The following is a 14,118-nucleotide window of genomic DNA, read 5'->3' as shown; positions in this document are numbered from 1 at the left end:
CTCCCATTAGTGATAAGAACAAGAATTTATAATTATTATTTCAATTAAAACAAGAGGCTTATCAATACTTTGAAGAGGACCAGATATTTATTTTCTTTCTGAGCCCAGGACTGGGTCTTTCATGATGCCCGGTGTGTGTGTGGGGGGGGGAGCAGGAGAGTAGTCGATAAGACAGACATCCTGGCATTGATAATCGAATTAGCAAGGTATGTGTGGGGTTGTTGTACACTTCCAGGCTCAGTTTCATTTTGAGTATGGAGGTGGAACCTGTGTAGATGTGGTTATCAAAGGGAGAAGAAATTTTGAGTTAAGCAAAGCTCTGCTTTTATAAAACCTAAGAAACATACAGTACTTTGAATGTCTGAGTGCCTGCACCAGTGGAATACTGGAGGAACTTGTAAAACTTGCTGCAACAGTATTTAGAACTGAGCATGTGGTGTGAAAGACTCCTTTTCCTAACATTTTGGCTTGTTTTTCTCTGATTGTGTATTTTTATTGTTTTTACTATATTTGTAAGCTGTGCTGAGCTCTGTTTTTAACAGCAAAAGGGCAGGATATAAATTCTCTTAATCAATCAATAAATACTCCATAGTGTTGGAAACTAGAGTCTAGGCATTTAAGGCTGAAAATGTAAATTTTTAAAAAAAAGATTTCTCACATCTTTCCCTAGTTTTTGGTGGTAATTCCTAGGCACAAAAACAAAACAACTGGACAATCCAAATATTAATATTTATAAGTTTATAAGTGACAGTTTTCCTGCTAAGTACCTGCATGTCATAAGCAGGGGTAGTCTTATACGGCGAGTATATCCTAAACTCTATATTTTAACTGGAAAAGTTGGGGGTCGTCTTATACGCCCAGTCGTCTTATACGCCGGAATATACGGTAATTGGATTTGAATATTAATATTTGATTTTGGTATCCTGCTAGAATTTTCCTCAGGAAATGGGAAGATAGTGACATGACAGAAGCCTTTCAAAATAGTAACAGAATTTAATGTATCCTCTAAAATGCTTGAAGGTTTCTTACTAAATAACAGAGACCTGCTGCAAAACAATAGAGATTTTTAAAAAATGCATAAATTGCAGAGAGCAAGCAGCCTCATTGCAGATTTATACTTCTTTCTTTCTCATCCCCGTTATTGTTAAAACGATCACACAAGCCACTTTGCATTTTTCCCAGTTTCACAAACAAATGTGAGGTTATTTTTGTTGGCTTGTCTATAAATATAGGCTTGTCTATAAAATATAGGTTCATATTTATTTGTCTTCGGTGTCTTGTACTATTTTAAAAGAAAGTAATGGTGTGTCTTTTTCTATGTAGGTTCAACACCTTACACTCCTCAGTGTAGAGTTACATGCTCGAACAAGAAGAGATTTGGAGGCAGATCCTGAATTTGATCCTATCTGTGCTCTATTCTACTGTATCTCATCTGACACACCATTGCCAAATACTGATAAAATGGAAATCTCCGGTGCTATAGTGATTGATAAAGACGGAACCAGAACAATCTCGAGCCAAGGTTCTTATTTCACTTTTGTTTTCTTTTAGGGATTCAATGTTTTGATGTTACTACATTTGGGTATTAATGAACAATATGAGAAAATGTGGTTTTGAAGGGTCTTTGCTAGTGTTGTTTAAATTTATGTCATCTCACTGTCCAATCATGGGAAGCATAGTAATGGTTTCCATCTTATATCTTCCTATGAACATTTGCAAGGGCTATAATCCTTTTAAGTACCAATAAAATATATATTAAATAATGTTTAGTATTTCATGATATGCTCCTGCAAAAGTCCTGAAGATATAAAGTGGAAAACATGTCTTACATGGCAGTGCTCAAAACCCTTGTGCTGGACCAGTCCCTTTTAGTTTTCAGTGGGACTATTCAAGAATTGGAACTTTGGTAATGTGTCAAAATTGGTTTTAATAGAAATAGAAAGTTAATTATGTTAAATGTTGCATAAGGGTTGTTGTGTGGTTTTCTCTGATCTTTGTAGGGTCTAAACAAGGCCCTTATTGTATTGTACCTTTTTGGCTTTGTTTAGACCAGTGATACTCAACCTGTGGCTCTAGAGCCGGATGCTCTTGAGGCCCTACAGGCGGCTCTCGCAGTGTAGGCATCTGATCGGCGCTCCATTCTATCAGGCAGCGTGGGGAGCACTGACCAAAGGACCAGCAGTGTGGGAGTCACTGAAGTACCTCCTCCCATAGGAGGAAAGCGAAGGAGCTGCTGGGATCTCCCCACAGGTAAGAATAGAAATCGCCTCAAACCCAGCAGCCATGGGGGGAGAATGGGGAAGCCTCCCTCTTTTTCCCAGCAGCCAATAGAAAATGAAGATCACAGTAGCGGGGAAAAGGATAATGTGTTTTGTAATATTTCAATATGTGATGTTTTGTGGTGGCATGACACCATCACAAATTACTCTAATATCATGATGTAAGGTTGCAATGTTAGTACTTGATGTTATGCTCTGCAACAACAGTTAATGGTGAAGTGGCTCTCCAGCTGTTAAAGGTTGAGTACCACTGGTTTAGGCTAGTAAAAAAAAGATATAATCTTGAGAATAAAAGTTAAATTCTGTGAGATGATTTATCATTAAACAACTTTATGCTGCCTAGTATTAAAGTTCTGAGAAAAATAAGAAATTAGCATTGTGGAAAAACTTTTATCTTTCATCCACTTTTATTTCTAGATGTTAAGAAAATTAAAATTCTGATCTTACCTTATTTTCTTCAAAAATGTTCACTTTCTAAAGCAATAGATCTTTGAACTAAATTTTCTTGACTTCCTGGAGGCTGACTTGGTGAATTCTGAACAAAGAATGTATGAATCAGATTAGATTGTAAAATCACAGATTAAGCACATTTTGTTTAGAAAACAGAATTTTCCCAAACGTTTAATGTTGCAGAGTTATTCATTCGTTAGTATTGAGTGCTGGCATTTTTCTCTGAAGAATCTGTTGGTTTATTTGATGTATCACTGGATAAAGTAATGTTTAGTTTGTGATTAATCTTAAAACCTATCCTGTGTCTTTTTTAATTCTACATTAACTACTCCTGGGTTCTCATGACAAAGTCATGATAAACTAAACGGAAATTAAATGGGTGATAAGGATCTTCTGTATTGTCTTGGCGTGACTTTGGCTTTACCGTCTTTTATCTTTTTCAGTCTTTATTGGTTTTTAAAACTTGTATCATTTACTTGGAACTTTTAAAAGTGATGAGGTTTATGCCAATAATTGTTTGTTCTATCTACTAATGCATTTTTAACAGTTAGAATATTGGGTGCAGTCCTGCTTGTCCCATGTGGTGGTAATTAAGCACAGAGCAGCTCTCTCAAGCCCCAGCATAGTTAGCCCCTTGCCCACCATGCCACCTTGGTGAAAGGCAACTGCTGCTTTCAGTGCAATCCATCATATCCTGAGCGTTGCATCAGAGATGCCCTCCCGTGCAGTCTGATATCTGAGGCAAGCAGAATTTTGTACTCGTTAATACATTTCTGCAAAACATATTCTTAAATAAGTTTAAAAATTATTTCCATAATGACAGAGACTATGTAGTACAGCTCTCATAATGTTCTTTAAACCTAACTGGTCTTATTTTTGTGAATATAAAAGACTTACATTGTTCTTTGGCTCAAGCAAATTAAAAAATGAGAATTGCTGAAAAATGTATTCGCTGAAAAAATATTCCAGTTATTTGTTAGGAGTTGGGAAAATTATAGAAAATACAAACTGCTTAAGAACCACGTTTTCAAATTAGTTTTTGCCTGGCTTGCACATCACAGGAAGCCATTGTCTGAAATACACTATGGTTTATCATGAATGAGCAGTGTGCTGCTGCACACTGTTCAGTCATGTCTGCTTCACATCTCCCCTTCCTGGGTCAGGAAACAAACTACGGAGTGGCTGATTTATTTTTATTCAAATAAACCATGAGTCGAAACCAAGATTTATTCTTGGCTTACTGCTTGTGGTTTGTTTTGGAAAACCACAAGCACTAAGTCAACTGCTCTGTGTTTGTTTCCCACATTGGGGATGAGAGGTATGAAGCAGTGTGCACCAGCATACTGCTCGTTCATGGTAAACCAAGAGGTGCAGAAGCGCTTTTCTTCATTATCGTTTTAGTAAAAACCAATTATTTTTCTCCAGACTTTAAAAATAAACTTGGGAGGTGCCACACTTTATTGTGCCACATTTATGCTCATGAAAGGTCATAAACATTTTAACATATGAGAACTCCAGTTATATACAACTTGAAAAACAGCTCTAATTCAAAAGCACATGCAATTTGAACAACTTGTTCAAATACAAAATCTCTATAAACTATTTCATTGTCTTTAATGAGGGGGGGCTGAACATGACAAACAATGGCTTCATTTTAATTGTTTTTTTAAAAAAAATAATAATTGTAGTCTTTTAATAGAAATAAGTACATTTAATTTGCTTTTTAGGTAACAGAGAACATGCCCCTTTGCTTACAAGATCTGGCATCTCAGGATTGGAAGTCATGTATACTACTGATGAGAGAGCACTTTTACAGGAAGTAGTGAATATTGTTAAAAGGTAGAGCATTTGTGTGTTCCTGTTTTTTTCATCCTCTGAAACTTCTAATTAAGCTTCTTAAACTCCAGTTCTTCCTGCCTTCTCTCCTCATGTTTAAACAGTTTGATTTCTTGGAAAAGTCTGTTTTCTCTGCTACAACAGTTACATTTATCTTCTAAGGTACTTTATGCAAGGGTTCTCACATCAATCTCACCAAAACTGTAATATCTAAGACTCTCTAAGATTTAAATAAAAAAAATACTATCATAAGTAGGAAGAAGGGTTTTAAAGAACTTTGTGTCAAAACTCATTCCTCTTAGGGTACAAATGAAATACAAGACATACAAAAGACATACAAAGATAAGAAAATTAGCATATTTCATTAGTGGGAAAGTCCCCACTTTTCCTGGTTTGGAAAACTGCTTGGTGGGCCTTTTCCGAGTTCCTGGCCTGTTTTTATTAGTAACCTCTAATCATGTGCTTATGGAACTTCAGATGTATGTTTCTTCAGGTCAAGTGCCAAAACTTCGAAGTCCTAATGTTACCAAGAAAACAAAACTTTAAAACATCTGGCTGAAATACATTCTCAAGGAAAATGTATACTAGGCAGAGTACATTTGCAATTCTCTCTCTCTCTGACTAGAAAACATCTGATGAGAATGGCAATGACTAAGTCCAGGAAGCCAGAATATTAAAGAGTTGCTGAGAGCAACCAACACAGGGTGGGTCCTGACGAAGCAGCGGATTCCTGCCTTAGAGAAGACAAAATTACAGGTAAGGAAATTAATTTTATCTTTCTCTTTTTTGGGAATCCGCTGCTCCGTCTGGCTTAGAAAACAACTTGGAAGTAACAAGCTGCTACTTTTATATTCCCTATGAAGTCCTCCACTGTTTAGGGAAAATATCACTTGACTTCATAAAACCATGCCAAAGAATATCACGTTGCAATTTCTTTTTATTTCTGAAGATCATCAAATGAAGACTTAACTGCTGAAGGCTTCATTGGATGAAGAAAGCACAGTGATTTCAAAGAACTTTGTGGTGGAAAGTCAAAGCAATTTGGTTGCTACCTGGTGAACACCTTTTGAAGTGCTGTGTGTCTACTTGCAATGTCTGTACAGCTACTGGAGTACAGTGTGTACCTTCAAAAATTTTGATCATGCTTTTTTCCCTTAAAGGATAGCAGTTCATAATTCCTGTAGAAAGTTGACATGAGATTTTTTCAGTCGTTTTTTCCAGTAGTGGTATTTGCTTTGTTTTGTACCAATATTGTTTCTTTTATTTTGACCTTGATAGTAAAGGGAATTTCACATTTGTTTGTTTTAAATACCAAAGGCCAAATTAATTTAAAAATCACAAGTTATTACTGGTTTTGAAAGTCATCACTTTCAACTATAGATAATAAAAACACTGTGGGAGCTATGTAACTGGATTTTCATATAAAGCACAGAGGTATCATCTTATGAAGAATAGCAATTAACACCTGAACAGCTCCTGTTGGTCCACATTCTTTGCCACAGCTTCCTCTGAAATCAATCTGACTTGCTTCCAAGTAAATGTGTTCTCAATTCACTATGAGACCTGACAAGAATTGTAAGCTCTCTTTTCACTCAGTTTTTATTAGCTAGGATTTTAATTTTAATTAAAAAATAGACAAAAAATCTATAACGGCTTTTGTTGTTCATCATTATGCATCATAAATGCAGTTTCAATGGATTTAGTGAAAAGACTGCTGAATGGAGAAATTTCAAATGAAAATGCTCCTTGATATATCAGTGGCATTAAATTATCTAATTTTTTCTTTGTTTGGAGCGGCCAGATTGCTGATGGGGGCACATGGCTGACTATATGTGATACTACTGTTAACATATCTGCATTGGCTGCCCATCTACTACTGAGCCAAGGACACCTTAAGGGCCACCTGAACCCTTATATCCCAGCTCAGTGACTGAGATAATCTGCAGGAGCAACATTGTTCATTCCCCAAGTTGGCGGGGCTCATTTAACATCAACATTCAAGCCTTCAGCTTTATTTGCCCTGTTCTCTGGAATGCTGTGCCAGCAGAGATTCAGCAGGCGCCTTCTATTTTAACCTTTAAACTCCTGCTAAAAACCTTCCTGTTTACCAGGCTTATGCAGGCAGTTAAGAAGGTGTCTCCTTGCAGAAGCTGACCTTGTTTTTGTTGTGTTTTTAATGGTTTTTATTATACAGTTTTTATTTGTTGTAAACTGCTTTGATGTTTTTTGAAATGAAATAGCAGTATGCAAACACATTTATAAATAAATAAAACTAGGGATAATCCAAAACAATGTAGCATGTATCATTTGTACTTTCGGTTCCATATAAACCTTAATGTGAATTGCTGACTAACCTGGCCAACATTTAAATGTGCCAGCATTTATGAAACTGCTTTATACCAGGTCAGGGCTATTTGTCTCTCTACCCCAGTATTGTCTACTCTGACGGGCACTGGCTCACTGGCAGGGATCTTTCCCATTACCTGTTACTCGAAGATGCTGGAGATTGAACCTGGGAAATTCTGCACACAAAGCAGGTGTTTTACCACATCGTCACTTTGAAGTTCTTTTCAGCAAGTTGAGGATGGAAACAGACTATGCTCACAAGAGTTCAAGATGGTTGTACCCATAATAAAAATGGTGCCATTCATAGGGACCATCCTTTTAGCTATGGATGATAGTGTTATGGATTCTTCTGACCATGTTAGAACAAGAACGAAAGATGATGGCATCTGTATTACATGACTTTTTAGAAACCTCATGAGTTAATTCAGAAATGAGAACCTTTACAAAAAGAGAACAAAATTATTTCTTATTTGAAACGTCTAATTTTAATAGTATGAATGACTTGAAAAAGTAAACCTTACCAAGATTTTGTTTTGTTTTGTGTTCTTTGCATGTTTTGAGTGTCCTACAGTTCCTTTGAGTCTAAACTGCAATTTAGAAAAGATGTGTGCTCTCTTCTGAGATGAAGTATAACCTGTAGAATAGAGGTGGCTATCCTGTGGCACTCAAAAGGTTGTTGGTGTACAACTCCCATCACCCCTGACTATTGGTAATGCTGACTGGAGCTGATGAGAGTTGGAGGCAAACAACATCTGGAGGGCCAAATATTAACAACCCCTGCTATAGAAAAATGCAACAGGAAAAGGCAAAGAAATAACCTCTTGGGTCTATGGTACACCTCTGAGTAAGGGCTCACGAGTCTGTGAAGTGTAGAATGTAGCTTTCAGAACAGAATCAGGTAGTTGCCTATTAATTCAAATAATAATAGCCCAAGTCTTCATTTTTAAAAACCAAGATCTTCTAGTCAGGATAAAACAGGGGCTTTTTTAATGGAACCAGAACTATGATAGCTGTATTCTTTTTTTTAAAAAAGCACACAGAATATATGCAAACAGTGATCGTAGCCTGCCCAGTTCTGATGCAAGACATCTTGCTACCGGAGGCACAGTAAATCAATTATTGACCTCCACTCCACTTCTTGCTTCAGTTTTTTTGGCACCATCTTAAATGGTGGCAAGAGGGGCACTCCTAAGGCCCCCTGCAGCCATTTTGCCCATGTCTTACTCTGAGGAACCCAGAGTCCTTCCTTGAGCAAGGCATGTGGGCAAGGCATTGCTGCCACTTTTGACAGTAAACTGAATCTTTAATGAAGCACCCACAGTATCTCACTCTTAAGAAAGGACCCTTCCACAGAATGAGACACAGGTGACCTGAAAAAGCCCTTTAGGACCACTGCAGCAGCTAAGTAGTGGCAACTCTGCTAAAGTACTAGAGAGCAGCTGCTAGGCTGGCTGTAGCAGCTGGCTAACTGCAGCAGGGGAGTGGTGGCAGCAAAGGACAGGCTGAGGAGGGCACTGATCTGTCCCTCCCAATCGACTACAAGAGACATTGAGTTCTCTTTAAATAATGGGTGGGTTGGCCTGAGCCTCACAGTTAAGAAAGCCATGTAAGAAATCAGGTTGCCATCATTACTTATATGTAACAACTATAAACTAGAGAGATTCCCCCATCTATCTGTCATAAGGTTTGAGGGGGAACACACCTGGTGCTTCAGTGAGACACTTAGGCTGCTGAAAAAAGTGAAAAGGTAGGAGAGTCATTCTTTTCATTGAAATACTGAACAAGAGCAAGATATACACATCACACATCAGATGTCAAGATCAAAGAAAGCATAAGTTAGGCAAAGTTTTGTGGAATCACATTTTTATTTTATTACCATGATTTGAAGAGTCCCAGAATTATTTGGCAGCAGCTTCTCATGCCATATTGGAGGCTGCTTCTGAAGTGGGTTGTCCATGCTTTTTCTCTAAAAAGAACCTTAGAAGCCTTGCTGCACGTGCAGAATTTATTTGGGTGTACGTCATCATTTTGTAAGAGAACTCGATTTGAAAGATAGGTGTAGAATTACAGCAAATGAAGTTTTGTATAGGTATGTTAACTTCACAGGGAATTGAGGAATGCTTAAATGTGATGTTTTATGGCAAAATGTGTACATTCTTCCTGAAGTGATGCATGTAATTATTCCATGTAATTCAGGCTTCATTCTCACAGAGATAGTAATTCTGTTATCTAGACCTAACTTTTTATATGGAGAAAATACTTTGTATGGATAAGCATTCAGTCATATAGATCCCCAGCAACAGTCTTGATATGATACAGCTCAGGCAAGGTGAGATTGAGGCCACTATTACTAGTTCTCCATGCATCCATTCTGATCAGAAATATTCCTAGGCTTCTGCCTAAGAGCAAGTAAAGTATTTTTTATGCCCACTGTCCACACTTTATTTCAGACAATAATTCTATCAAAATTCTTTGCTTGGATACTTCAGCCTGGTAGCCAGCATTATAACTGTCAATGTAATTTTGTAACTGTAACTTTGCCATAAATTTTTGCTGGTTGTATGAACATCACAGATTCCTCAAATATTAAGAGATTTGCTCTTCTCATTTGTACTGAGATAATTGAGAGCTTACTTAAAGGCATTACTTATGAGAATAAGAGCCTCCAAATGGTGGCTATCTTCATGACTACCATGATTTGTATGATTACTACAATGCTTTTTTGAGATGCCCCAGTCACACAAGTCACGGAAACTGTATGAATAGCCTCCATATGGAGTTAGCAATTCTCTCTTAACTGTATGTCTGTGCTGCAGGCTTTTGGATCAGCATCTTCCATTGTGTCTAAAGCTAGCAAAGTATTTACTAGCTGGGATCCAAATAATTGTGTAATTAATTCTTCATGCCCAGTGAGACTTTGGGTTTGTATCAAACAGCAACCTTCCAAGTGGCACTTTTTCCCCTAAAGGGTTTCAAAAAGCTTATGTTATGGCGCAAGAACCTGTTTTAACAGTAAAAAATGTCACTTGACGTACTCTTTGGATCCCAGCCACAGAGGATATAAATCAGTCTTCCCCATCCTTAAGAACTGGAAGGAAATTCCATCCAGGTGGGAACTTCTTCCATTCTATTTTCACATACCCCAATCCCATTAGTGGCTTCCATTACCAGTTATTTGTGGTCAATTACTTGTATTTCCTAAACTGTTATTAGAAAGTATACAAATATTAGCCCTAATCCAGAGAAGAAACAAGGGGATAATATTCAGAACTATGGATACATGGCACAGTTGAGTACAAATTTCCACATGGGGATACATATGGAATTACACTTTGTCATTTAGTGACTTAAGTTGTTCTCCCCACAAACTTAGAAGACTTTTGTATACCCAGTATGGTTGATCTGTGTGCTAACACCTTTTTCTATGCAGAATGTATTTTCTGGATCAGGGTTTGTGCTTGCTTCTATCCTCAAGCCAGACTTTAAGTTTATCTTAAGTTGCTCCTTAAATTCGCTATAAATTTGTTGGGCATGTTATGTTATTTTATTTATTTATTTAATAGAAAAGAAGACCAATAAGTGTTTACAACAAAATCTAAAATATTCATTAAAATATCAGTAAGAAGTATTGAAAAGAAGCTACATACAATTTTAAAATATAAGTAAAATCAGTATATAAATAAAATTTATATTTAAAATGAAAAGCTAATATTACATGCCTGGATAGACTTGCTGGAACAAAAAACACTTGGTTCAGTGAAGAAAATGTATTTTCTCTTTTTAGGTATGATCCAGATATTTTATTAGGCTATGAAGTCCAAATGCATTCCTGGGGATACCTCTTGCAGAGAGCTGCTGCCCTAGGCGTTGATTTATGCCAAATGGTCTCACGTGTTCCAGGTGTGCTTGTGATTCTAATCTTCTTAATTGTGAGAAGCTATGATTTTATCCCACTATTACTTTGAGTAGAAACCCATTAATTTTCTGACTCCTGCCCCGTGTTAGTGTTTGTCAAATTAAAGGCAGCCATGTGTGCTACCTGTGATCTGCCTCTCTCTAGCAAGCTGACTAAATGTGTTCTGTTCAGTCAGTTTAGCAGGGATTTTTCCTCCAGTTCGCTAATTAGATTAGCAGATGTTGATCCTTTGTCTGAAGGGGTGGGGGCAGAAATAGAGGAAGCAGCTAGCCAAGGGAGAAGGTTTTGAGTACATGAGTCACTGCAGTGAATACTGCAGATATTAGGAGCCTGTGTAGGGTCCACAGGATAAGAGCCTGAAGAAGAGTGAGTGAATATCAACCAATTTGCTTAATTGAAACCATATAGAGACTGGCCGCCTTTGCACATTACTTTAAATTGGGTGCAGAACTGATTCCAGTCAGTGGGCTAGATCCTTACACCCCACCCCCAACCATCTGTCAATCATTAGATATCCCAATAACATCAGGTGACCCATTTTCCTTTGCTCATATGGTTTGAATTCACACTTCATGGACAAAAGCGCACTTTGCAGGTGCCAACAATTTTTGGTTTGCAGGCACCATCATCAGAGCATACAAAGGCACAGATCTTTTCCAGCACTGTCAATTAGCAGATCATCAGTGCCAGCAAACCTCATTTTTGGCAGGGAGCCACATCTTTACCTGCTCCACACTTGACATATATTATGTCAGGTGTAGGGCAGGTGACCATAGCTTAGACAAAAAGACCTTGCAGGCCAAGTGGGTAGGGCTCATGGTTTGTTTCCTCCATGCAAACCATAAGCAGTAAGCCAAGAAAAAACCTTGGTTACAACTTGTAGTTTGTTTGGAGAGAGACAAACCATGACCCTGCTTCAGAGATAATATTAAACCAAATCATAACTTGGCTGTTGGCAACACAGCAGCAGGAGTGAGGGAGGAGCAAAACACCCACAATTTTAGCCCTGTGCACCAGCACACTGCATGTGCACTGCTGTAGCGCACAGCTCCCTGCTCTGTGGCTCAGTAGAAAAAACAAATCACAAAGACTTGCACATTTGCTGTAATGTACTATCTAGTGTCAGTGTTTTGTACTATGGACTTGAGTTGTGGGATACTTGTCGAAAAGACTGACCACCACTGTTCTAATATGAAGGGTCAGAGTATGATTGTTTATTTCTGATACATACTTCATTAGATGTGTAGTTAAGTTGATTTGAAATATCTTTTAATGTTTTAGATGATAAAAAAGAGAACAGGTTTACTTCAGATCAAGATGAATATGGTTCTGATACAATGAGTGAAATAAACATTGTTGGACGGGTTATGCTAAATATCTGGAGAATTATGAGAAATGAGGTAAAGTTTGACAAAGTTATTATATTGAAGATTGAAGGAGTTTGATTTCTGTTACATTTTATGAGAAGTATATTAACTTCATTTATTATACACTATTTACAACTCCAAAATAACATTTTGAAATAAACTATTTGCTATCATATCTTCCGTAATAGAGAATTTTGTGGCCAAATTGCATTTAAGCATGTGCAGTCTACTGGCTGAACTCCTCAGTTATTACAATTGCTGATATTATTAATTATACTTTCTGTCATAACTCATAACAACTGTGTTGACAAATCAAAGAGTCCCATGGCACCTGGAAGACTAATAAATTAATTGTAGCACAAGTTTTCATGGGCCATAGCCATTCTCATCAGATACAGAGTGGTGCATCAGACAAAATGAACTCTGGACTATGCCACAATTAACTTGTTAGCATTTCAGGTATATAGGAGTCTTTATTTTTGTATAACATGGCTTCTTCTGGATTATGTAATGAAAAAGCAATGACTACATGAGATTTTTCATTCTCAATGGAAAAACCAGTTGTCCCCACTTAGTCCCTTTATGGTGTGGGGGGCGGAGACAAGGGGAGGGCTTCCTTATTGCATGGCCAGGTGGTAATCTGGGCCAGCATCCCCATCCAGCCATGCTGCAGCCTGGGCCCCACCACCACTGCCTGCATCAGATGGCTTTCTTGGGGTATGCCTTGGTGTGGATCAGAGGGGGAACCCTTCCCTTCTGGTCTGTTCCTGACTTGTAAATAGGGGGCCTGGGCTGGGCTTCAGCAGTGTTGTCATCACCTTCCCAACCTCCTTGTCTTATAGTGCTCATCACCTTGCAGTTGACCAAGCCATTGGTTAACAAGGCTGGCAAGGAATTTTCCTCACATTTCCAACTGGCTTAGCAATTACAAGGGGGTTGCCTTCCCTAGACCAATGTTCTTGATTGGTTGTTCAGTTAACAATGCCCTATAGTTTCATCACAACTGTGTGGCAAAACTGGAGATAGAGACAAATCCCTAGCAGGGGCTCGCTCTCCATTGGGGGACCCTTATAATGGATTTTGGGGAAATTGCTTCAGGACCAAACCCAGCACAGGGGCTAGCAAGCCTGCCATATGCCCAGGTTCGTAGTGATTGTCCACAATATCTGTCTGCACCATAGTGGGCCTGAGCTTGCCTTCTTTTCCTTAATGTTTTCTAAGCGCACAGGCTGGGTAGTTGTCTTGGATCTGAATCCTTGCTCTGTGCCATGCCAAATTCTGTATAAGCTGTAACCAGTAAAAATTGCGGCCATTTTTAATCCATTCCTGGTCTTAGTGCAATTCTTACTCTTCCACTTCACCTTGCCAGTACAAATTATATAAGCATATGATCATACAAGTCTTCTCTTATTTTAGGTGGCTCTAACTAACTATACATTTGAAAATGTGGGCTTTCATATACTCCATCAACGCTTTCCGCTGTTTACCTCTCGCATTCTGTCCGATTGGTTTGACAACAAGGCAGACATCTATCGGTAATTACCTGTTCTTATGAGTATTTGAAATATGCTTCCTAACACAAAATCTAATCTGTTGTACATATTAAATTTCAAATGAGATGAAAACTTAATTAGCAAGAGAAAAAAGGTAAATTGGCTCCTGATGGAAGAATAATAAAAGTGCTGCCAATCACAAGTACATAATTTAACTTTTTCCCCAGGTAGGATGCCATCACATGGGTAATTGCGCCATCTAGCATCCGAAGGCAAGAATGCACTGAAGTCAAGATCCAGGGCATCCAAGCCCTCCCACTCCAGTTCTTTCTTGCCTTCGTCCGAGGCTAGTCATATCTCTATAGCATGAGGAATTCATTTAGGCATTTGTGTTAATTGTGTGTGTGAAGGGGTGTGCGGGACTGGGGACC

The 14,118-nt window shown here is 38.2% G+C and overlaps 1 protein-coding gene across 1 annotated transcript in view; it reads left to right on the top strand.

Moving 5' to 3' along the window:
• Positions 1-14,118, top strand: part of REV3L (REV3 like, DNA directed polymerase zeta catalytic subunit) — a 166,219-nt gene that overhangs the window by 103,133 nt on the left and 48,968 nt on the right. The window contains exons 17-21 of the mRNA XM_061623630.1: positions 1,324-1,522; positions 4,457-4,568; positions 10,696-10,811; positions 12,109-12,227; positions 13,611-13,729. Coding sequence (XP_061479614.1) covers positions 1,324-1,522; positions 4,457-4,568; positions 10,696-10,811; positions 12,109-12,227; positions 13,611-13,729 — 665 coding nt within the window. The remainder of the gene's footprint in view (positions 1-1,323; positions 1,523-4,456; positions 4,569-10,695; positions 10,812-12,108; positions 12,228-13,610; positions 13,730-14,118) is intronic.

Source organism: Rhineura floridana, chromosome 4 (genome assembly GCF_030035675.1).
Source record: "Rhineura floridana isolate rRhiFlo1 chromosome 4, rRhiFlo1.hap2, whole genome shotgun sequence".
Taxonomy (NCBI): Eukaryota; Metazoa; Chordata; class Lepidosauria; order Squamata; family Rhineuridae; genus Rhineura; species Rhineura floridana.
This window is presented reverse-complemented; position numbering and strand designations above follow the sequence as displayed.